General features: G+C 40.0%; 2 protein-coding genes and 1 long non-coding RNA gene across 5 annotated transcripts; 2 read left to right on the top strand and 1 right to left on the bottom strand.

Moving 5' to 3' along the window:
* The first annotated feature begins 116 nt into the window (after nucleotides 1-116).
* LOC124881053 (E3 SUMO-protein ligase ZBED1-like) lies at nucleotides 117-11,612 on the top strand. The gene is made up of 2 exons (XM_047386542.1): nucleotides 117-734; nucleotides 10,457-11,612. The coding sequence occupies exons 1-2, from the start codon at nucleotides 150-152 to the stop codon at nucleotides 11,333-11,335; spliced, it is 1,464 nt and encodes a 487-aa protein (XP_047242498.1). The 5' UTR covers nucleotides 117-149; the 3' UTR covers nucleotides 11,336-11,612.
* Nucleotides 813-2,344, top strand: LOC124881230. Its single transcript, XR_007041577.1, has 2 exons — nucleotides 813-1,089; nucleotides 2,259-2,344. It is a non-coding gene; the product is annotated as an uncharacterized LOC124881230 (long non-coding RNA).
* Nucleotides 5,367-12,072, bottom strand: LOC124881124. Of its 3 annotated transcripts, none has more exons than XM_047386637.1 (4): nucleotides 12,012-12,071; nucleotides 9,362-9,523; nucleotides 7,179-8,188; nucleotides 5,367-6,679 (listed from the first exon to the last, which is right to left on the bottom strand). In XM_047386637.1, exons 3-4 carry the CDS (start codon nucleotides 8,010-8,012, stop codon nucleotides 6,242-6,244), a joined length of 1,272 nt encoding a protein of 423 aa, XP_047242593.1. In that variant the 5' UTR covers nucleotides 8,013-8,188; nucleotides 9,362-9,523; nucleotides 12,012-12,071; the 3' UTR covers nucleotides 5,367-6,241. The 3 variants fall into 3 exon arrangements, with proteins under 3 accessions (XP_047242593.1, XP_047242609.1, XP_047242602.1); XM_047386653.1 differs by having other exon boundaries at nucleotides 8,034-8,188; XM_047386646.1 differs by lacking the exon at nucleotides 9,362-9,523 and having other exon boundaries at nucleotides 12,012-12,072.
* Between the last annotated feature and the right edge of the window lie 10,678 nt (nucleotides 12,073-22,750).

Genomic DNA, 22,750 nt, shown 5'->3' with positions numbered 1-22,750 from the left:
GGCAGCCCACAATATCAGCAGCTTTTGCTAAATCAACTAAATGCAGGCCAAGCAGCGAAAGATGGACCAAGTGTACAACAGCTGTTGCAAGAGTTCTGGCGAAGGAGTGCGTCCCATTTCAGGCGGTTGAAAGAGAAAGTTTCAAAAAAATGTTGACTACACTGGATGCGCAGTATGAACCGCCTGGGAGGAAATATTTCTCGGAGACTGCTGTGCCAAAACTGTATGAACAGCTGAGAGGGGAAATAGTTAATGAATTAAAAGAGGCCAACTTCATTGCTTTGACTACGGATATGTGGTCAAGCATTAACATGTCTTCTTATATGTCCATAACTGCGCACTATGTCTCAAAAGACTGGACATTAAAATCCAAATGTCTCGAGACAGCTTTTACCCCAGAGAGTCACACCGCGGCGGTGCTAGCTGAAGCACTCCATGATGGGTTGCAAGCATGGGGAATAGGAGAAGAGAAAGTCGTCTGCATTACAAGCGACAACGGAGCCAACATCGTTGCAGCTGTTCGTGATCTTAAGTGGCCGTGGATCAGTTGTTTCGGGCATAATTTGAACTTAGCCGTCAACAATGCCTTGAATAAAGAAAAAAACAAAACGGACCGGGCTTTCGGAGTGTGTCGCCAAATAAATGGAGCCTTTTCACACAGTTGGCAAAGGCGACAGCAACTCAGGAAAGAGCAAGAGCAACAGGGGATAAAGAAACCGCTTTCTTTAATAACTGTAAGTATTAACATATTACGGAAGAGTATTAGGGCCACTAAAAAAATAAAATAAAATTCTGACTTTAATCTCAGAATTCTGACTTTAATGTCAGAATTCTGACTTTAATCTCAGAATTCTGACTTTTTTCTCAGAATTCTGACTTTAATCTCAGAATTCTGACTTTAATCTCAGAATTTTGACTTTAATGCAGGTGAGCACCTGGAAGCATCTGGGTGCAACCAGCTTCATCGCCTGAGATGTGAGTCGTGCAGGGGAACGTCCAGCAATCTTGGGGAACATGTCAGATTTAAGTGACTTTTTACGTGGCCGAGGGCTTCCTGAAGATGCCATTTCATTATTGGAAGAGCAGAAGGTGAGTAAAACAACAGAGTTAGTTTAGTGTCCAAAACGGAACGAGCTGTTAGCATGTTTGTTAGCTTACATCGTTAGGAGGAATAAACGTGTTCCACAATGTTACATCACACGCATTGAATATAGGGTTATTAGCTGCTGATTGCTGGAATTATCCTAAAAGTGTTGGTTGTGTTTTATTTGATTGTTCTTTGTGTTGAATGTTTTCCAAGGAAATTAACCAGTAGTTGAATTATAGACGCTAACCACCTGCCAACATGAAAAATGTATTTGATGCGTTCAATTGAGTAACTTTTCGTACAGCAGAGGAGAGAAACTTGAATGAAATTGAAGGTGAAATACATGTTTATATATATTAATCAGGAAAATGGATGGCTTGCATAAACAGCTGCCGATCCCCGATTGTTGTTCTGATTGTGGTTGACTAAAGATCCTCTCAAACCATTCGCTAGCACCAACTAATGTTGTGCAAATAACTATATACAGGCTATGTTAGTGGTACAATGTCGGAAAAATATACAAACTTGTTAAAATGTCAGAATCAAAAAATAATTTTCCTGCTCTGTGTTTTATGTGCCAGCTCAAGACTTAAATTACATTTTATACTCTGAGCTACCCTCATTGTTGTCAGTGCAGTTATCGCCAAGGTGCGGAAATGGTGGGCTACAGTTCACTAAATCAAACTTAATACACTCATTAATGTTTCTTATAAAACAGTAAAACTAAAATTGCTGGTTGGGGAGCACAGCCGCCTTGAACTTTGACCACAGGGTGATGTTGTTCGCACAACCAATGGAAATGCAAAATTATGTGATGGATGGATGGATGGATGATCCAATTGCTGTTCCAAATAATGATATACAATGTTTCATTGTGTGTTCTCTGTGTAATACCCTTTATTAGACTGTATATTAATGAATCGGTGTTATTGTACCGACATGATAATCAATCCAATCCTTTCATTTTAAAATAAAGTAGAGGATGGTCCATTTACTGAAAGGCTATGCTTTAGCTCCTTCTTTCACCATTGTATGTCTCCCTAAAACAGTATATAGCTTTTATGCTATTTAAAGTCAGTATTTTCCTATTGGCATAAGGGTGATCTTAACACTGATTTGCAGGGAAGACTTTGAAAAAAAGTAATTGTGTTTTCTGTCTGTTTTTGTGCAGATTGATTGGGATGTCATAGCGCTGATGGATGACGCAACTCTGGCAAATTACATCCCTTCCTATGGAGACCGAATTGCCCTCTTCAATTTCTGCAAAAGCAAACAACCACTCTCAAAAAGAAAACAGGGTCTTCCGCAGAAGCTTCGTGAGAAAATGAAAACCAAAAAGGAAAGTCCAAAGGAAAACACCTCTCAAGAAAGAACAAGACAGACAAAGAAGCAAAAAGCAACACGAAATATTGAGATAGGATGGATACATACTGATGGAAAAATAACCAAACAGGTGAGAGCGAAACAGGGAGGTGGGACTAGAAAAATTCAAATGGCCACCGATTCTGAATTAAAAGATATTCTTCATGAAGGAAAGAAACTTTCTTTTCCTGATGGCATGTCTCCTAAGGGTCCTGAGACAGATTTTGAGTTTGAGGTTTGGGACTTTAAACAGAACCACCTTACTGATGACACCTGCCTGACGATTGGCAATATGTATGAAGCAGCGAGGCTGACAATGTTACGCTTCTACATTGCAACAAAGCCAAAAGTTCCTGAAGAAGATGACAGCGAGACATCTGAAGTCATATTTGTCTTGGAAAGCAGTAGCAGTGAAATTAATCCATTGCAAACGTGGGAAGTCAGGAGTTCTTCTGTTGATGCCCACCCTGGTTTAGAACCTTCAGATGATTCAGAAATTACTTTTGGTCCCATTCTTAATGCTGAGGAAGATACAGAAGACACATTAATCTATGAGGGTTTTCTTGTACCCCTCAGTCCAGCTAATCCAGATGATGCAATAACAATCACTGTACATCATACTAACACTTTACATGACATTATTACTGCTTTCTCTGATTCAGATATTATGAGAAAAACACTGAATGTGAAGCGCATACTTCCAGACAACACAGAAGAAGCAGGCAGTGGCTCAGGGATACTAAGAGATGTTCTCGCCTGCTTCTGGAATGAATTCTATGAGCGATGCACCCTCGGTACAACAGTTAAGGTGCCCTTCATTCGCCATGATTTTCCTGCTGAAAAATGGAAGGCAGTTGGACGAATACTTTTGAAAGGTTACCAAGACTGTCAGTATTTTCCAAATAAACTTGCAATCCCTTTTCTTGAACAAGTGCTTTTCAGTAGCGTTTACAGCGATCTTAAAGCACATTTTCTACAGTTTGTCAGCAGCCAAGAATGTGAGGTTTTGAGCGAAGCAGTCAAGAATTTTTCTGCTGTTGACCAAGATGATCTTGTGGAGGTTCTTGACAGTTATGGCTGTAGAAAAAGAATAACTGCCGAGTCTCTTCCTACAATCCTTGATGAAATAGCACACAAAGAGCTTGTCCAAAAACCAATGTTCGTCATTGACTGCTGGAGAGAGATCATCTATCCACATATTTCCCTCAGTCCAGAGGCAATGATCAAGTTGTTCTCAGACCTGCAACCAACATCAAAAAAAGTCTGCCAACTGCTGAAATTTGTTGAGGATTTGTCTCCAAAGCAAAAAGATGTGGGAAATCATCTCAAAAGATTCATCAGAGAGCTGGATGACATTAAACTTCAGAAATTTATGCGATTCTGCACTGGATCTGATCTTATAGTAACAAACAGTATTTTTGTGGAATTTCAAGATATGACGGCATTCACAAGAAGACCAGTGGGTCACACATGTGGAAGTATTCTGCAAATAGCTGACAACTATGAAAATTTCCCAGACTTCCGTTCTGAATTTAATGCCGTTCTTGAAAGTAATGTCTGGGTAATGGACATTGTTTAGACAGCTACTGCAATCCACTACATTTGAATGGTTCATGCAGACTAGAGCAGAGCTGCAAAGAGACATAAAGAATATGTATTTTGAACTTATGAAAATTACGCTTGTTTAAAACAAATTGTAATTGTCCATTTATGTCAGAAGACCAGTTTTGACTGCAATTATTCCAGTTTCTTTTATCATTCCTAGTTTCACACGATACAATGAAGTGGTAAAAAAAAAAAAATGAGTACACTGTTTATTACTATATCCAGAGCTGTCTTCACCAGATCTGAGTTCTCCTGCTGCATGAAAGAAACCTGTAGCAGCAACAGGAAAAATTATTTCAAGAGATCTAAAGAAAATGTAATGAAGCTTCTTTTTTAAGCTTCTTTAGTGCCTCATGTTTTGTAGCAGTTTAGCTAAATCAAATACTCTTGTAAGTAAGGAGTCAGACTTAATTAATCCAGATATTTTATTATTGGGTCTGGATAAAACTCAAACATTGTTACATTGTAAATGTTATCTGTACAATTTTACATATTTGAATTAGTCATGTCTGACAGTATGTTTCTTTACAGTTTATGCAATTGTTAGCTAAGTTAAGCTGAGGTTTCAATTTTTAGTATTTGCTGTTAAAGTACAATTGAAAGTTACAGAAAATATATTTATATATTTTCCAGTATTTTCTAAATGTCATATTGATTCTAAGCATGTGTGTTTCTCATACACCAATAATCCACTGCATAATGGATTCAGTCTGTTTTGAAGAAATGTACTGGTTTCTAATGTTATAAATAGAAAGTATACAATGCAGTGCAGTGCTCGGTGAACAGAAGATATCCAATTTTTGTTTCTGCATTTCCTCAACAATTAGCACTTGTTTTATCTCTACACCCTAGATGACTTGTTATTTTTGATACCACAAGAGCAATAGTGTTAATGTTTTACACTGTCACTGATGTATAACACAGGGTTGTATTAGATCTAGTTTCTGTTTTTAAAGGTTGGCTCATTCTAATGGCCATGTTGTTGGGATTAGCAAGAAAATGTTTCTTGTAAAATTTTGCTAATAAATGTTACTTTAAAATAAAATTCTATCATGGTTTTTAATATGTTGATCTAGCTCCTTATCCATTTGAACAGGCGTCAAATCTATCCCCTTACCTCCAGCTTTTAATATGTGTTAACTGTAAATGAAAGAAAAATTTAACATGTGGCTTGACTTTCATCGACCAAATTAAAGACTGTGATCAGCTAATTTAATTGAGAAATATTTAACTTTACAGGATAATGAATAACCCTAAGGTAAATCATGTATTGTGAGAAAATGAAGAGAATGGAATCAGAATTCAAAAGAACTCAGTAACAGTGCTGAATGCCATTTATTTGTCTTTAACATGTCATTAGAAAAAGTTAGATACACATTTGATAATTGCAAATGGTTTCAGACTTAATGGGACAATAACTTGGAACTTCTTTTGGGCACTGTTTTGTCACATAGGTGCAGGGATGCCCTGAAGAGGCTTGATAACAAGCTATTCATTTTATTCAGGTATGATGGAGAAGGGATCCACCTAAAAGATGAAGGACAGTAGCTCTCGAGGGCTGAACTTGCCCCTCCTCCCCGAGTTAATGCATGGGTAATTTGCTGATACACACAAGGCTTACAAATATCGATCTGGATTGCCAGTCATGAATAGTAAGAAAAAAAGTTGGCAACAGAATGCAACGGATAGCTAGTGAGTTTATACTTCACAAATGCCTGGCAACAAAACAGTGATGTTTATATTTAATGGAAGGCAGGTTTACAAATTTTATAATATCCTTTTTGCTGTACTCGTACTGCCATTTAATTCACATTTCACACACACATTGTCATTGGATTTTATTTAACAATACAGAATTGTGTTAGAAGAAAAAATACATTTGTTTATGCAGCTGAAAGCATAGCTAGTTAGAAGAATTTGTTACATAACTGATGATCACATCACACTATCTATATTTGACAAGAAATGAGCATTGCTACTTCTAATGACTGAGTGTAAAAGTAAAAAAAAAACTATATATTGGGACAAGATGTCAACCAAACATTTTTTTACTTTGATCAGTAAAATGGTAGCTGAAAGACTAAACTCATATCAAAACACTGCATTTACATTATACCAGTAATAACCATTAATATTCTGACAGAATGACGTAAAAAATGACATGTTTGCTTGCCCCCAAAATGTCTTTCATTTGATACAAAGCAAGAATACCTGCATATAGGGTACCTGTAAGACATGACAACTACTCACATAATCAAGATAAACAGAAACACTGTTTTTTCTCTTTTTGACTACAGAAATTTCTTTAACACTTTGGAGTATTTTTTCTCTTAACCTTATATACAGATCAGCAGCAACAAGTGGATCTCTTGGGGCATTCCATTCATTTTCTACCATAAGCAGACAACAAAGTTCAAACACTGTTTCATCGCAGGGATATTGGCCTTTTGGTGTACACTCTTCCATGCACACATTGATCTCATCCATGAAAACAGGTTTCAGTCTATCCTCAGCCCTGTGCAGCTCTGGAAAAGAGTACATCACTACTGGTTGACCCGATGATGCACCACCACTTGGCCTGATTTTGTGTGAGTTCCATGTGTGCACAACGTCATCAAGTTCATCCTGCATAAAAACAGCACAGTGTAAATGTATAAAACAGATAATGGAACAATAACTTTTCCCAAGGTTGGGGCTTATTAAGTAATTCATACAAAAAGAAAGTGACCTCTAATGACAAGCACAACAACAATATAGCACTTTCAGCAAACAGCACATGCACACAGAGAGGTGCAACACTTTAAACTGTATGATCCCTAATTTCATATGTAGCATTAACTTACTGATAAAAATGCTTTCTGAAACCAGACCCAAGGGAGCACTGGGGAACAGACTCCCTACTAATTTAAAACATTTGGCAATAAAAACAAATTTGCTCCATGCACATGTGCTGAGAAAGGTGTAGTTATGTCTAATGATAAAATAAATTCCATCAAATTATTAAAATGAAAATAAACTCATTTTATTCACAAAAGACCTTTTGATATTTCTAAAAACACTACCAGAACATTTACATGTTCAACTTTTGAAACAGACATTACAGAACATGTGTACACCCTTTTACCTGAATAAGATTAAGAAAGCAGAATTGGATAAGATTTTTGTCCAAAAAGTCTCCGGTGAAGTGACCATCATCCTGAAAGGTTTGAAATAAGCTCATCCAAAACTGTGCACTTTGTTTGCGGAGGGTAGCCCACCACCCTTCTATGCGTTGGTTGGCTGTACTTCTTCCATAAACGAAACTTTTATCCCCTGCAAAACTGTCTGTGTGGTTTCTCCGCAGAAACATCTGCATTTGTTCGACACATCTATTTTCTGTGCCTCTGTCAGCACGTATCCTCTCTGGACATCCATTGATGCATGAAACTGTTTTCAGAAAATAACTTGCAATCAATTTAGGGTCATTGTTTGTGACATAAGCCTCCATCCATAAAACATAGCGGCTAAAACCGTCTATGCAGCCACTAATAGCAATGCCATATAGTTTTAGTTTATCATAGCCATCCATGTGCCAAAGTGCATTTGGTCCTTTGCAGTTGTACTGACGTCTTTTCAATTGTCGAGCTCGTCTTAGTTCCACACCTTGTGGGTCAACCAATTTAATTATGCGTCTTACAGTATCTTGTGACACCACAATTCCACATTGAACTGCACGAAGATGTAGCCAACGATAACCTTGCATCTGACCACTGGTCATGATTTCTTGTTGGACAAAGACCATCACTTCTTCCAGGTCTGACTGATTCTTCCTTCTGAACAGCCCAAGTCTTTTACAAATTCTCTTTAGAGTTCGAACACTTATTATAGTCTGATGACTGTGTGCTAAAATTGCAAGTATTTCTTTGTTACTGAAAGAAAGTCTGAAGTACAGTCTGACTAGGTCATCCAAATCTGACATTTCAGGAACTGTGTCTCTCACTCTGAGAGGGGAACTCTTGCCAGAAGACCCTGTTTTCTTTTTGAGAGTGGTTGTTTGCTTTTGCAGAAATTGAAGAGGACAATTCGGTCTCCATAGGAAGGGATGTAATTTGCCAGAGTTGCGTCATCCATCAGCCCTATGACATCCCAATCAATCTGCACAAAAACAGACAGAAAACACAATTACTTTTTTTCAAAGTCTTCCCTGCAAATCAGTGTTAAGATCACCCTTATGCCAATAGGAAAATACTGACTTTAAATAGCATAAAAGCTATATACTGTTTTAGGGAGACATACAATGGTGAAAGAAGGAGCTAAAGCATAGCCTTTCAGTAAATGGACCATCCTCTACTTTATTTTAAAATGAAAGGATTGGATTGATTATCATGTCGGTACAATAACACCGATTCATTAATATACAGTCTAATAAAGGGTATTACACAGAGAACACACAATGAAACATTGTATATCATTATTTGGAACAGCAATTGGATCATCCATCCATCCATCCATCCATCACATAATTTTGCATTTCCATTGGTTGTGCGAACAACATCACCCTGTGGTCAAAGTTCAAGGCGGCTGTGCTCCCCAACCAGCAATTTTAGTTTTACTGTTTTATAAGAAACATTAATGAGTGTATTAAGTTTGATTTAGTGAACTGTAGCCCACCATTTCCGCACCTTGGCGATAACTGCACTGACAACAATGAGGGTAGCTCAGAGTATAAAATGTAATTTAAGTCTTGAGCTGGCACATAAAACACAGAGCAGGAAAATTATTTTGTGATTCTGACATTTTAACAAGTTTGTATATTTTTCCGACATTGTACCACTAACATAGCCTATATATAGTTATTTGCACAACATTAGTTGGTGCTAGCGAATGGTTTGAGAGGATCTTTAGTCAACCACAATCAGAACAACAATCGGGGATCGGCAGCTGTTTATGCAAGCCATCCATTTTCCTGATTAATATATATAAACATGTATTTCACCTTCAATTTCATTCAAGTTTCTCTCCTCTGCTGTACGAAAAGTTACTCAATTGAACGCATCAAATACATTTTTCATGTTGGCAGGTGGTTAGCGTCTATAATTCAACTACTGGTTAATTTCCTTGGAAAACATTCAACACAAAGAACAATCAAATAAAACACAACCAACACTTTTAGGATAATTCCAGCAATCAGCAGCTAATAACCCTATATTCAATGCGTGTGATGTAACATTGTGGAACACGTTTATTCCTCCTAACGATGTAAGCTAACAAACATGCTAACAGCTCGTTCCGTTTTGGACACTAAACTAACTCTGTTGTTTTACTCACCTTCTGCTCTTCCAATAATGAAATGGCATCTTCAGGAAGCCCTCGGCCACGTAAAAAGTCACTTAAATCTGACATGTTCCCCAAGATTGCTGGACGTTCCCCTGCACGACTCACATCTCAGGCGATGAAGCTGGTTGCACCCAGATGCTTCCAGGTGCTCACCTGCATTAAAGTCAAAATTCTGAGATTAAAGTCAGAATTCTGAGATTAAAGTCAGAATTCTGAGAAAAAAGTCAGAATTCTGAGAAAAAAGTCAGAATTCTGAGATTAAAGTCAGAATTCTGAGAAAAAAAGTCAGAATTCTGAGAAAAAAGTCAGAATTCTGAGATTAAAGTCAGAATTCTGAGAAAAAAGTCAGAATTCTGAGAAAAAAGTCAGAATTCTGAGAAAAAAGTCAGAATTCTGAGAAAAAAGTCAGAATTCTGAGATTAAAGTCAGAATTCTGAGAAAAAATTCAGACTTCTGAGATTAAAGTCAGAATTCTGAGATTAATTAAAGTCAGAATTCTGAGATTAAAGTCAGAATTCTGAGAAAAAAGTCAGAATTCTGAGAAAAAAGTCAGAATTCTGAGATTAAAGTCAGAATTCTGACATTAAAGTCAGAATTCTGAGAAAAAAGTCAGAATTCTGAGATTAAAGTCAGAATTCTGAGAAAAAAGTCAGAATTCTGAGATTAAAGTCAGAATTCTGAGATTAATTAAAGTCAGAATTCTGAGAAAAAAGTCAGAATTCTGAGATTAAAGTCAGAATTCTGAGAAAAAAGTCAGAATTCTGAGATTAAAGTCAGAATTTTATTTTATTTTTTTAGTGGCCCTAATACTCTTCCGTAACATATAGCCGTTATCCCACCAAGCAATAACAAACTCAGTTTCAATCATATGTTTTCTGTTAAAAATTTACAATTTCATCACTAGCTTAGTGTTGCCACTGTATTATTACCAATAATAACATAACATAGATTGGAGGATAGTTTTATCGGTGTCTGCATACAAACATACACACAGAAGACAGCGCATTTAGAAAGTAACAATACGCACATTGCTTTTACTCAACCTATAACTGCCCTTTGCCCATTATATTTTCTCTTATAAAACAGGATTGTGCAACGCGCTGGGGCAGCAAATATGCCATGACAGAGAGGACCCACACCCTGCTGCCTCACATCAGAAGGGTTTTTGCTGATGACAGGAGTCGGCGCACACTACCAACCATTAGCTGGCAAGATGTAAGCGTGCTGGAGGCTGTCACAGAAGGCCTGAAGTCTGTATCTGAATTTACAGACATCTTGTCAAGTGAGCGTGACGTCACCATCTCATCGCTGCTGCCTCTGCTTCATTTGATTAAAGATACTCTCAAGGAAAAAGAGAGCGATGCCAAACTGACTGCAGCCATTAAACAAACGATCCTGGAGCAACTTGACAGTAGAAATGACAACGACAAGATCATCCAGTTAATGCGCACAGCTGCCCTCCTTGACCCGCGGTACAAAGCTACTCACATGGGCAGTATTGACCTGGACTACATCAGAACCCAGCTGGAGGATGAGATGGTGCTGTTCTGGAAGCAGACTACTTCCGGACCACCTGTGACTGTGCGGGACTCTACGGATGATGACGATGCACCTCCTTTCTCCCAGTCTCAGCCAAGCAAAAAGAAGAAAACACTTGGCAGTCTCCTTGGCACAATAAGACCTGCTTCTGTTGCAACTCCTGAGCAGCAAGCGCAGGCGGAAATGGCGAATTACCTCCAAGAAGAGGTAGTTGATGGAGAAACCAACGCTCTTGAATGGTGGAAAAGGAACGAAAGCCACTTACCCTTAATGGCAAAAATTGCACAGAAATATTTGTGCATTCCTGCGACCAGCACGCCATCGGAGCGCATATTCAGTAAAGCAGGGAATGTTGTAACCCGGTACCGCAGTCTGCTAAAGCCAGATAAAGTTAACATGCTTGTTTTTTTGTCAAATAATTTGTAAAAGTAGGTCATATATTTATTTTCATTTGTTTATCATACGCAGGCTGCAATGTTCTATTGTTTAATGTTTTAAGCTTTAAGTTCATTCGAAATAATTTCTTATGAAAGGCAAACCTAAGTAGGCGTCATATTTGAAGTGATTTTATTTTGTGGTAACATTCACATTTTCTAAGAAATTCTACCGTTTAAGCTTTTTTGTTTGTACACATTATTTATTAAAGCCAGTTTATTTCACACTGTAACTCTCGATTTGTAATAAAGTTACTTGTTCAAATGTATGCCTGTCATGGTTTATTCGTTTTGTGACTATATGTGTATACAGCACTATCGGCACCACTTGTGGCGCACAGAGTATAGCGCAAGAAGATGACGAGCGGAGATACGAAGAGGCGCTTACTCCGAGAAAAGTGAAAGGAAAAAAGAGAAAGACGCATTTTATTCCCTCTATTGCACAGATCACGGGGATGTTGATTAAAACATTTTAAATTACAGAGAAGCGCGCAAATAAAATTGATTTTACATCCCCAGCACGGCATTAAATTAATTAATAAAGATCGCCTTTTGAAAAAATAAATCATGATCCAACCCTTCAATCGCCGATAGACGATCCAATCGATAATCACGCCATCCCTATTATGTATAATGTATATATAAAATGGATCTAGGTCAAAACTTACGTGAGGTACAAAGGTGTCGTGCACCTCCAGCGCTTGCAGGAAGATGGCCCTGAATCTGGTTTTCATCATTCCAAAAACACGCTCTATTATAGAGCGTGTTTTTGGAATGATGGCTGTTAAAGCGCTGGGCTCCCACACCTTGTCTTGTCCTCTTGTAGGGAGTGATGAGGGGGAGTGGATATTGGAGGCATGGGTACCCTCCATCAGCAAGGATAAAATGCCCTGGAGGAGGATAAACTGTACAGTGGACTGTGGCGGAGCACCGTGGAGTCATGCACTGACCCAGGCCAGCCCACATACGTGTCAATAAAATGGCTCTCAGAAACTGCTTGCAGGATTATGGAAGGGAAGAGTTTCCTTTTCCTGTAGCACTGACCATCAGGGCTCCTTGGACACCTGAAGCAGATATGGCAGCCGTCAATTGCACCCACAGCTTTAAGAAAAGCTCTGTGGCGTGCCAGCCCTGCAAACTCACGGGACACTGCCTTAAGTCCTCAGGGGTCTTTAGAAGGTAGATGACCTGGTGACGAATAGCCACGATCTCCTCTGTAACTCTGTGGACGATGCAATGGACAGTAGAGCGAGGCATCCCAAACACTCTGCAGATCACTCTGTAGGATGTGCCACTTGCCAGCCAGAAAAGAAAAACCAAGGTCTCAATAGTAGCACCCCATCCATGTCGCCGATCCTGGTGCAAAAGATTAAGCAGCACTGCCAGAGACTCCCTGCTCAGCTGAAAATCAGGCCTGGTGTCCTCCTGGTTGAAGAAGCGTTTCAGGATTGGGACATTCAGGTTGATCCTGCATTAAAGGGGTCTGGTCTAGAAAAGGGAAGAATGGAGATGGAAAAACACATTATTTTTAAGGCATGCTTCTGGATATTTTAAGTGATCAAAGCAAGTAGATACCAATACACCAAAAACGCTGCATTATTATAAGAACAGCCAGAGGGGATGAAATACCTTATAATTCCCATCTATCTTAAACTTGAAAGTTATTTATATATATATATATATATATATATATATATATATAATATGTTGACATACATTAGCCATAAAGTTGCTATCTCTTTGTTTATTGGCTAGTTAAATCAAACATCTTTTTTACCTGAACATGATTGTCTCACAGCCGGAGATAAAATAAAGGAGATGTCTGTGAATTAAAAATAAAACTACCAGAAGTTCGACTCCATTCTGTTTTAACTGCTTTTTTCTCCTCGCAGCTACGGTTGCTAGGCGACAGCTGTTACGCTGAGGTGAGGGCCGGAACAGCTGGTAAAGGCTAGACCGTCCCAATCTGCAGCTGCTCACTTCCGGCCTCCGTGGTTTTAGCCAGCGCCATAGAAAGACCCTTTCTCTTTCTATGGCGCTGGTTTTAGCGGTCGACAAAGGACCCAGCCCACGTAGACCGGGTCCTTCGAAAGATGCAGCCCCTGAGGCTGACTTCCGGGTCAGCCTCGGCGTTGGTACATTCCCTTTCCGGTTGATTTTGTCAAATGTAAATTTGTTTCAGTACTTGTAAAAGTGTTTTGCATCTTGTTAAATTGTTTTCTGAAATGTAAATTTGTTTTCTGAAATGTAAATTTGTTTTCTGAAATGTAAATTTGTTTTCTGAAATGTAAATTTGTTTCACATCTTGTTAAATTGTTTTCTGAAATGTAAATTTGTTTTCTGAAATGTAAATTTGTTTCACATCTTGTTAAATTGTTTTCTGAAATGTAAATTTGTTTTCTGAAATGTAAATTTGTTTTCTGAAATGTAAATTTGTTTTCTGAAATGTAAATTTGTTTCACATCTTGTTAAATTGTTTTCTGAAATGTGAATTTGTTTCACATCTTGTTAAATTGTTTTCTGAAATGTAAATTTTTTTCTGAAATGTAAATTTTTTTCTGAAATGTAAATTTGTTTTCTGAAATGTAAATTGGTTTTCTGAAATGTAAATTTGTTTTCTGAAATGTAAATTGGTTTTATGTAATGTAAATCAGTTTCAGTACTTGTAAAATTGTTTCGCATCTTGTTAAATAGTTTTTTGAAATGTTAATTTGTCTTTAGGTTGTAAAAGCGTTTTAGATTTTGTAATGTTGGTTTGCAACCCTGGCCACCGTAGAAACTGGAAAAAAACAAATTCAAAACTACTTTTCAGATTCAAGTTTTTTTTTCGAACTTGCAGATTTTTTTTTCGGCTTCAAACTTTTGGCCTTGTTTTGCATAATTAAGCCTGGACTTGTTTTCACATGGACTGGACTCGTGTTTCAATTTCTGGTGCATTTTTGATTAAAACGTGTTTGGTCAGTGCGCAGCAGAGCTGATCTGCCTGACTGGAGCAGAGGAGAGGTTTGTCCGAGCTACTGCAACCTGTTGGCGGTCAGACCTCTCGGAGTTTCTCCGGTCCTTAGTCCCCAGAAGCGATACCACTCTATCTAACACTGACTCTTAAAGGAACAACTCTCAAACAGTTTCTAACTTTCAGTTCCTTTAATCTAAATTAGGCAGAGGAATGATTACAGAGATCAGTGCTGAGGCTCGTCTAGGACCATCGCGTCTGTGAAAGGATGACGAAGAGCCCCGATAGAAGGTCACACGTAGTTTTTATATCTGGCTCTCCGATGCAATGGATGTTCCCTCCCTCAGTGTTTATCAGCAGACTGGTGTCATCATTGCGGTGTCTATCTGGTATGTTGTGTAGTAGCGGGTGTCCATCCTTAATCTAAGTGTGCTGCATTCTAATCAAACCAGTTACAGCATGCTCCACCATCGAACCCAGTGCCCCAGCCACAGGTCATTCATGACAAACCTTGGGCCATTTATCCTTATTATCCTATTCTAAGAAAAAGGAAACATTAGAACTTATGCTTTATATCATTATGGTATAAATGGGAAAAACTGCTATGAGTCATATAAATAAAGGTTATCCCTAACAGGTTGATATGGCATAGTTTAGGGCACAATGGTCCAGCAAAATATCAGCGCCCCAGAAACTGTCGCCTCTTGCATACTTGATGTCGCGCTCGCCCTGCGTCTGTGCAAGGCGGTGAGCCGGTGATTCAGCTCGTGGGCTGGTGGTTCACAGGCTGAAGTGAACCACCGGCCCAGCGCCCTGCATCTGTGAAAGGCAGTTATTAACAACTAAACATTCACAAAATAAGAAATGTCTAAGCCAGCGGTCCACCGGGGATTTCCTCGGTTGCCCCGTATGCCAGTTTGCCCCTGGCTGTGAGTCACTTCACTAAATGAAGACCAAACACGTTTTAATCAAAAATGCACCAGAAACCGAAACCCGTGAAAACAAGTCCAGGCTGAATTATGCAAGGATATTCGGAAAATACCAGCTTGTTTTGCATTTGGTTTCATACCGCCGCTTAGTCTGGCGGTTCTTTTGCTTTGTGTTGAGAGCATGGGAAATCTCCAACACGGACTTAAAATGCTGTGCAAATCTGTCAAGATCATATTTTCTCCTCTGAGATGCGCGTCGTGTATTCACGTAAGCTGCTTCTATCGGTGAAGCATGTTATCTTTCAAAACCAATCACATATATATAGAATATCGATGATGTATTACAGATATTTCCAGTTCCCACGGTCCCTGAATGCAACAGCTGGCAAGATGTTGTTCAGCTGCTGTGTTGAGCTGTCAGTCATGATTCCGCACCCCCGTGATCTGAGGCCCCGCCCCCCACGCAAAACCGGGCCAAAAGTTTGAAGCGAGAAAAAAAATCTGCAAGTTCGGAAAAAAAAACTTGAATCTGAAAAGTAGTTTTTAACTTTTTTTTCCAGTTTCACATCAGTTTTTTTTTTTCAGTTGCAAAACTTTTTTTATCAGTTTTCAAATTATTTTGGGGGGAGGTTCAAAATTATTTTTCAAGTTCAAATGGTTTCTTTTGAACAAGCTTTTTTTTTCAGGTTCAAATTTTTTTCTTTTGAACAAACTTTTATTTTTCAGCTTTAAATTTTTTTCTTTTGATCAAACTTTTATTTTTCAGGTTCAAATTTTTTTCGTTTGAACAAACGTTATGGCCCCAATTTAGCTCCACATAAAACACTACAAAATTATTTGGCCAAGGAGATTGGAGTCTGTGGATTTGACTTCAAATCATGTGTAGCCCAGCCTATAATATTCTTTTCAGACTAATAAGGCTAAAATTTAAATGCTATCACTGGAATTTGTAATTCTACATATGTTGCAAATATATTAAATCTGAATTAAAATGCAGTAACTATAGTTAAAAACACAATAAAATCTAGTTCATTTATCTGTTAGAAGTGTTCATAAATAGGTAAAAACTGTTTTAAACAACAAAAGGTTTTGCTGTTTAGTTTCGGTAACATACTGTTTGTGTTTGCTGAAAGCTTGATTAAAATATATATATTTTAAATGCTGCACGGTGGCGCAGTTGGTAGCACTGTTGCCTTGCAGCAAGAAGGTCCTGGGTTCAATTCCTGGCCTGGGATCTTTCTGCATGGAGTTTGCATGTTCTCCCTGTGCATGTGTGGGTTCTCACTGGGTACTCTGGCTTCCTCCCACAGTCCAAAGACATGCCTGTTTAATTGGTCACTCTAAATTGCCCTTAGGTGTATGAATGAGTGTGTGCATGGTTGTTTGTGTGTTGCCCTGTGATGGACTGGCGACCTGTCCAGGGTGTATCCTGCCTCTCGCCCATAGACTGCTGGAGATAGGCACCAGCTCCCCCGTGACCTACTATGGAATAAGCGGTAGAAAATGACTGACTATTTTAAATGCATGGTCTGTCCACAACCTAACAAGTTGTGCTGTCAGTCTTGTATTTTATTTTAGTTTATGAGTTGATGTAAACCTAATGTCCAATCACATGTGTGAGGGTGGGACTTAATTGAGGCAAGAGTAAAAATCATCCAGGTGTACGGGATTCGGCTGCTACGTTTTGCCAGAAGGAAGCTGAGAAATGAAGATAAGTTGAAAACGGTCATAAAGTACTCGTGGATGCAGAGTCTACGTTCCTGTTTTGGACTGTCTAACCTTGTAATGAGTGAGTACTTGATGTATATGATTTTTGTGCTTAAAGTTATATGTTGTGTAGAATATAAACTATCTATGTGTGTAACTGGAAGATGCAGATATAGGGGAGTGAGAAGCATAGAAAGTGCAAAGTCATAAATTAGTCAATGACAAGGGAGAAAGGGTAGAGAGAGAGCAAGGTCGTAAATAGATGGAGGATGGGGATGAAAGAGACAGGGGAGGATGAGTTTGCCAGAAGAAAGTAACCAGAAGCACTCCTTATTTGGGCCTAAGGAAATGTTATGCTACATACATGAGTGACATAATATATGTATATGTTGAACACACCCCTAAGACTGAATAAAACTAGCTGGAAACAAGAGGACAGCAGAGTTGGGCTCACAGGTTTTGACTGGAGCACCTTTCTCTCACTCTGCAGAGGCGAACATAAGTTGACTGTACTTGTGTTTATTTCACTCTTTTGAAACCTGTACCCAAATCAACAGACCGGGGGAAGCAGAGACGGCTTCGGCAATTCAAGGCTCATCCGGGATATGGAAGAATAGGTAAAAAATTGGGATCACTGATGAAGACCAACAGACATCGGACACGGGCTAGCCAAAAACTACAGAAAAGGTAAGCAGAACCTGTTTAATCAAACTCTGCTTTTGGATTTTCGATAGGCTAAATTAATATTGTGTCCGATGTCTAAGTAAGTCTGAAGACTGCCAAAACTTAAGAAAAAGAGTGTTATAAATGTTGACTAGGATTTACACTGGTGAATAGGATGTTGTTTTAATAGAATTACAAGACTTAGTGGTGGTGTTGTGTGGAAAAATATAGTAATTTATCGAACGTGGCGATTCAGAGTAATCCTCGACGGAGGACCACTGTTAGCTGGGTTGGAGGCCCGGGGAGAGTGAGAAACCCCAAATTCTACAGAAAAGTAAATACACTGAGATCAGGTATAAACACTTGGGTGTGAATGCCGTGTTTGACGTGAGTTCTGCCTCAGTAAAACCGGATTACAGACGTAATAAAAGCACAAGCACATAGTCTGAGAATAAGTCCTGTGAAGTGATAAACTGTGAGTTGGAAAAATAATCCAACAAGACCAGGTTTGTGATAAAATAAATGAACTATAAGCTGAAATACAGGAATTCAGCAAAACCAGGCTTTTTGGTAAAAAAAACTCATGAGCTGTGCGCAGAGGAAATAATCTGTGTTACAGACATTATTAGGCGGAGTGAGTGAAAATTTGTGTGACTGGAGAGCAGCGCTGTGCAGAGCGACTCTCATAGCAGGTGACTGAATGCAGCTTTATGTCCAGAAACCTCACGGTGACAACAGAAAGACAGACTGCTGATTGCTGCTTTTGATGAGTAACGGAAATATTTCTTTGTGAAAACTCAGATTACAGACGTCTGTACAAACACAGAAGGAACAATATAAGCGGTGGAGATAACACCGTAAGATATCAAAATGAATGAGCTGTGAGTTGGGTAAAACCAACACCAGACAGAAATAAAAGTTAAAAGAATGAGCTGTTAGTTGGATAAATAACCGACAACAGACTTGTTAGGATTAAAAATTAATGAGCTGTAAAGTTGGAGATAAATAACCAACAACAGACATTGTTAGAGTGAATGAGCTGGACACAAAACACACCAGCAAAAATTAGACAAGATTTATAGTTTAAGTCCATGAGCTGTGAGACACACACACACTGGCCAGTAAAAACAGGCTTCTGGGGGTTGAATGTGTTCTGGTGTCTTGGAGGTTGGTCAGAACTGAATGAGTGAGTGACTGAGATAACGCATTAAAAATATATCTTTTAGAAAAAAGGATAGTAGTTGTCATAACAATGGAAGGTGAATTTGATAATAGTGCAAAAGAACAGCATGATTCATGGAAGACCATAGAGAATCAGCTGTTAATAATGAAGACTGCTACTAAAAAATCACTTGAATGCAGAGAAGGACAAAAGCTGGTTAAATGGATGGACTCTAAAATAAATGAAGAAATGTCAAAAGATGGAAAGAGCAAGACAGATAGAGAGAATCTTGGCAAGTGGTTTTGGTTCAAGGTGAATAAATTAAAACAGGAGAGAGACTTGACTGACAAACAGTGTAGAGACAGCAGATGGTTGGGGAGAGGGAAATGGAAGCGACTTGAACAAAGAACAGAAAGTGATGAGAAATTTTGGTCACAAATGGGTTTGTTATGGCAAAGTAGCGACCATGCCATGACTGACAAGAAAAGCAGACAGATTAAAGATAATAGTGCAGTTGAAATGCCACCACAATATGAACATTTTGCATATCAGCCCACTACATCCCCCACTTTTCCTCTTACTGGTTTATATCCCACGCTGCAAGTTACTGGGGGGAAAGTGAGCGTGTGTGATTTACTGCCAGTAACTGCCCGGCCCCCTCATGGCCCATCACCACCTGACCCTTCCCCCTTGGCCCCCACCTCTGTCTGCTCACATTCCACTGCTGTGTCTGTACTCTCCTCCTCCTCATCCGGAGGCTCATTCATTTCACAGGATCCACTAACTGACCCATTTGCTGACCGGGTATTACGGGACAAATTGCAGCCAGTTTCTGGCCCAATGAAGTGTTCCACCCCGTATATTTCCCATTCACCTAGCGATATGGAATTGGTCACACCTCTGAAACCAGATGTAACTGAGGGCTCAGTTAATATGACAGTGTCAGGAAAATGGATAAAAGAAGAACCACTGACTGAGGTAACTTATTATGACGCTGCTATGCAGGCACCACCCATTACAGTACAGAATCAGTTACCAATTGAAATTGAGGAAGTTATGTCATCTCCCTCAAACCCAATGCCACTAGAACCTGAAGCTACTCCTCCTCCTGCTGGACATGACTATAACCTGAGACCCCGAACCCAGCCCAAACCTTCTTATATGGGCCCACTGTTCCAACAACCATTTGGGGAAAACAGATACAAGCCATTCACACTGGGAGATCTCACCACTTTGTGTGATAAATTTCCCCCAATCACAGAAGGGGCAGCTATATGGTTACAGACTCTAGACTCCCTGACAGCAGGCACCACGTTAGCTCTAGGTGATTATAGGGCCATTGCTGGACGATGCATGAAGCCACACACCTGTAGGGACATAGAGCTTCTTGCGGGTACAACAGCAGAACCAAATGGGGTCCCATTTACTTTATATTCCACTCTTATAGGCATGGCTCTTAGACACATGTATCCAGTAACCAGAGGACGTACCATTCCAAAATTTGAGTGGAACGCAAACACAAATCCTAGAGAATATATAGATCAGTGCAAATCCGTGTGGCAAACACAGACAGGAACCAATCCAGACAGAGAAGGTCCCCAAAGGGACTGGTTCCGGGATGCTATTTTAAGAGGGTTACCCTTGCAGGTTAAAAGTAATATGGAGGATAATCCCGACCTCCCTGGATCAGAGCCTGGAGTATGGGAACGCCATTTGACGCATCATTTAACTAAACTCAAAGAGGCAAAACAAGATGAGGAGAGTGAATTAAAAATGTTACAAACACAGCTCCTGAAAATGCAATTAGCAGAAGCTAAACAGAAGGTCGGGGAAAAGAAAAAGGAGGGTAAAACACCTAAGATTATGTATGAAAGTGCAGTGTCTCAACCCCCTCAGGCTCCTCCATTTCCTGGAAATAGAGAAACAGCAGGACAGTGGCATCAGGCCCCGGTCCCATATCAGGGACATGCTGGTTGTTTTGGGGGACAGGCAAGGCCAAGAGCAAGGGGATTCCAGAGAGGACCACAGAGGAGGCTGGGTAATGCTGATGTGTGTTATTACTGCAATGAGCCTGGACATTGGGCCCAAGATTGCCCCCATAAGAATGGTCCACCCGGAGGGTATGGGTGTTACGGTCCCTCCATGGCCCGTCCATACAGAGGCAGAGGTGGCCCAGCACGCGGTGCTCACAGACCACAACTCCAATTGCCGGCCTGGGACGAGCCTCTCTGGCCTGAGCACTACTGAAGGTCCCCACCGACCCCAGAAGACAGCACTGACTGCTGACCCCTGCTGTCTGTGACTGTGTCCGGAAATAGCCTTCCTTTTCTGGTGGACACTGGGGCCACATGTTCAACCATCAAACAGGCTCCTCTAGAATCAGAATCAGAATCAGAAAAGCTTTATTGCCAAGTACGTTTTTGGACATACAAGGAATTTGTTTTGGCGTAGTCGGTGCAATACAATACAAATTAAACAGTATAAACATATCTACAATATAATATAAATATATGTGCACAGTTTTAAGTGAGTGAGAGTAAGAATAGAGTAGTATAAGATGCAAGAGCACACTCTCCACCAGGACTACAACTGTCATGGGGTTCTCAGGGGCAAAACAGGTCCTATCATATACCAAGCCTTTAAAGACTGAAATTGGTGGACAGACACTGAATCACAGTTATCTAGTCTCCACTGACACACCAGTAAATTTACTGGGTAGAGACATGTTAATAAAACTAGGAGCAACCATTTTATGTGGGACTGATGGACTGCAGGTTTACCTGCCCAATGGCATCCAGTTATTTTGTGGCAATAACACTTCTTTTTCACATGGACAGTACCTCCTCCAGCCACTGCAGGACTCAATGGCTGACATATACTGGGTTTTGCTCCAACCTGAAACCACCGTGCACAGAGCCATTCTCTCGGCTTTACATCGGTGGAAATCCTGGGTCTCCACTCTGGCACCCTATGTACCTCCTCCTGACCCCCCGCATGTCACCTTGTTTTATGATAGAAATAATTGTGAATGCTACCAGGAAAGCTTTGCTGACGAGTTAGAGGGTACATACTGGGACATTGCCACCGCAGACATTTATGTAGCACCAGAAGGAGTGGTGGCCGAGGTTCACTTGACTGAAGAGCAGGAAGTGTGGTTTAGGATGTGGTCTGATGGCGTGCCTCATGTCTCTTTGGCTCTGCACCAGGTCATGAAGCACGTGAACTTGGAGGTGTGTTAAAACACTCCCTGAACCTACAGGATTGGCAGCCTTTGGCAACCCCCAACCTTTTTTATTCGCCCTCAGGGAACACTTATTGCATATTCAACCACTCCACGGATGTGGGCACACTGGAGCATGTTCAGTTAGACAGACACCATGGCAGGGAAAAAACAGACCATCCACTGGCAGCTGCTTTTGTGGAAAAAATGCCCTCCACCCTTTGGGCAGAGGGGGCCACAGATGTAGGCCTGATTAAATGTTCCCCCATTACCTTTCAGTTAACCACCGACCAACCAATATGGAAGCCCCAATACCCTCACAAACCAGCAGCAGAATTAGGCATTGAAGATACAGTGGAAGGCCTCTGGAACTCAGGTGTTTTAGCATCCGCACATTCCTCTTCATGGAACACACCCATTTTGCCAGTGGAGAAAAGAAGGACAGGTAAATGGCGCATGGCACATGATTTACGGGCCATAAATGCAGCTTTGGCCACCCCTACCGTTCCCGTGCCCAATCCCTATGTGGCTCTGACTAATCTTAACCCTGACCATTGCTGGTTTACCTGCATCGATCTGGCCAACACATTTTTCTGCCTTCCTTTAGCTGAGGAATGCAGGGACATTTTTGCATTTACCTATAAATCTCATAGGTATAGATACACTCGTTTGCCGCAGGGATTCGCGCTTTCTCCAGGAATCTTCAATCAGGTTCTAAAAGACTCTCTCCAAGATTGCCTATTACCACCAAACACCACTCTGATTCAGTACGT

This window comes from Girardinichthys multiradiatus, chromosome 2, assembly GCF_021462225.1.
Source record: "Girardinichthys multiradiatus isolate DD_20200921_A chromosome 2, DD_fGirMul_XY1, whole genome shotgun sequence".
NCBI classification, from domain to species: Eukaryota; Metazoa; Chordata; class Actinopteri; order Cyprinodontiformes; family Goodeidae; genus Girardinichthys; species Girardinichthys multiradiatus.
This window is presented reverse-complemented; position numbering and strand designations above follow the sequence as displayed.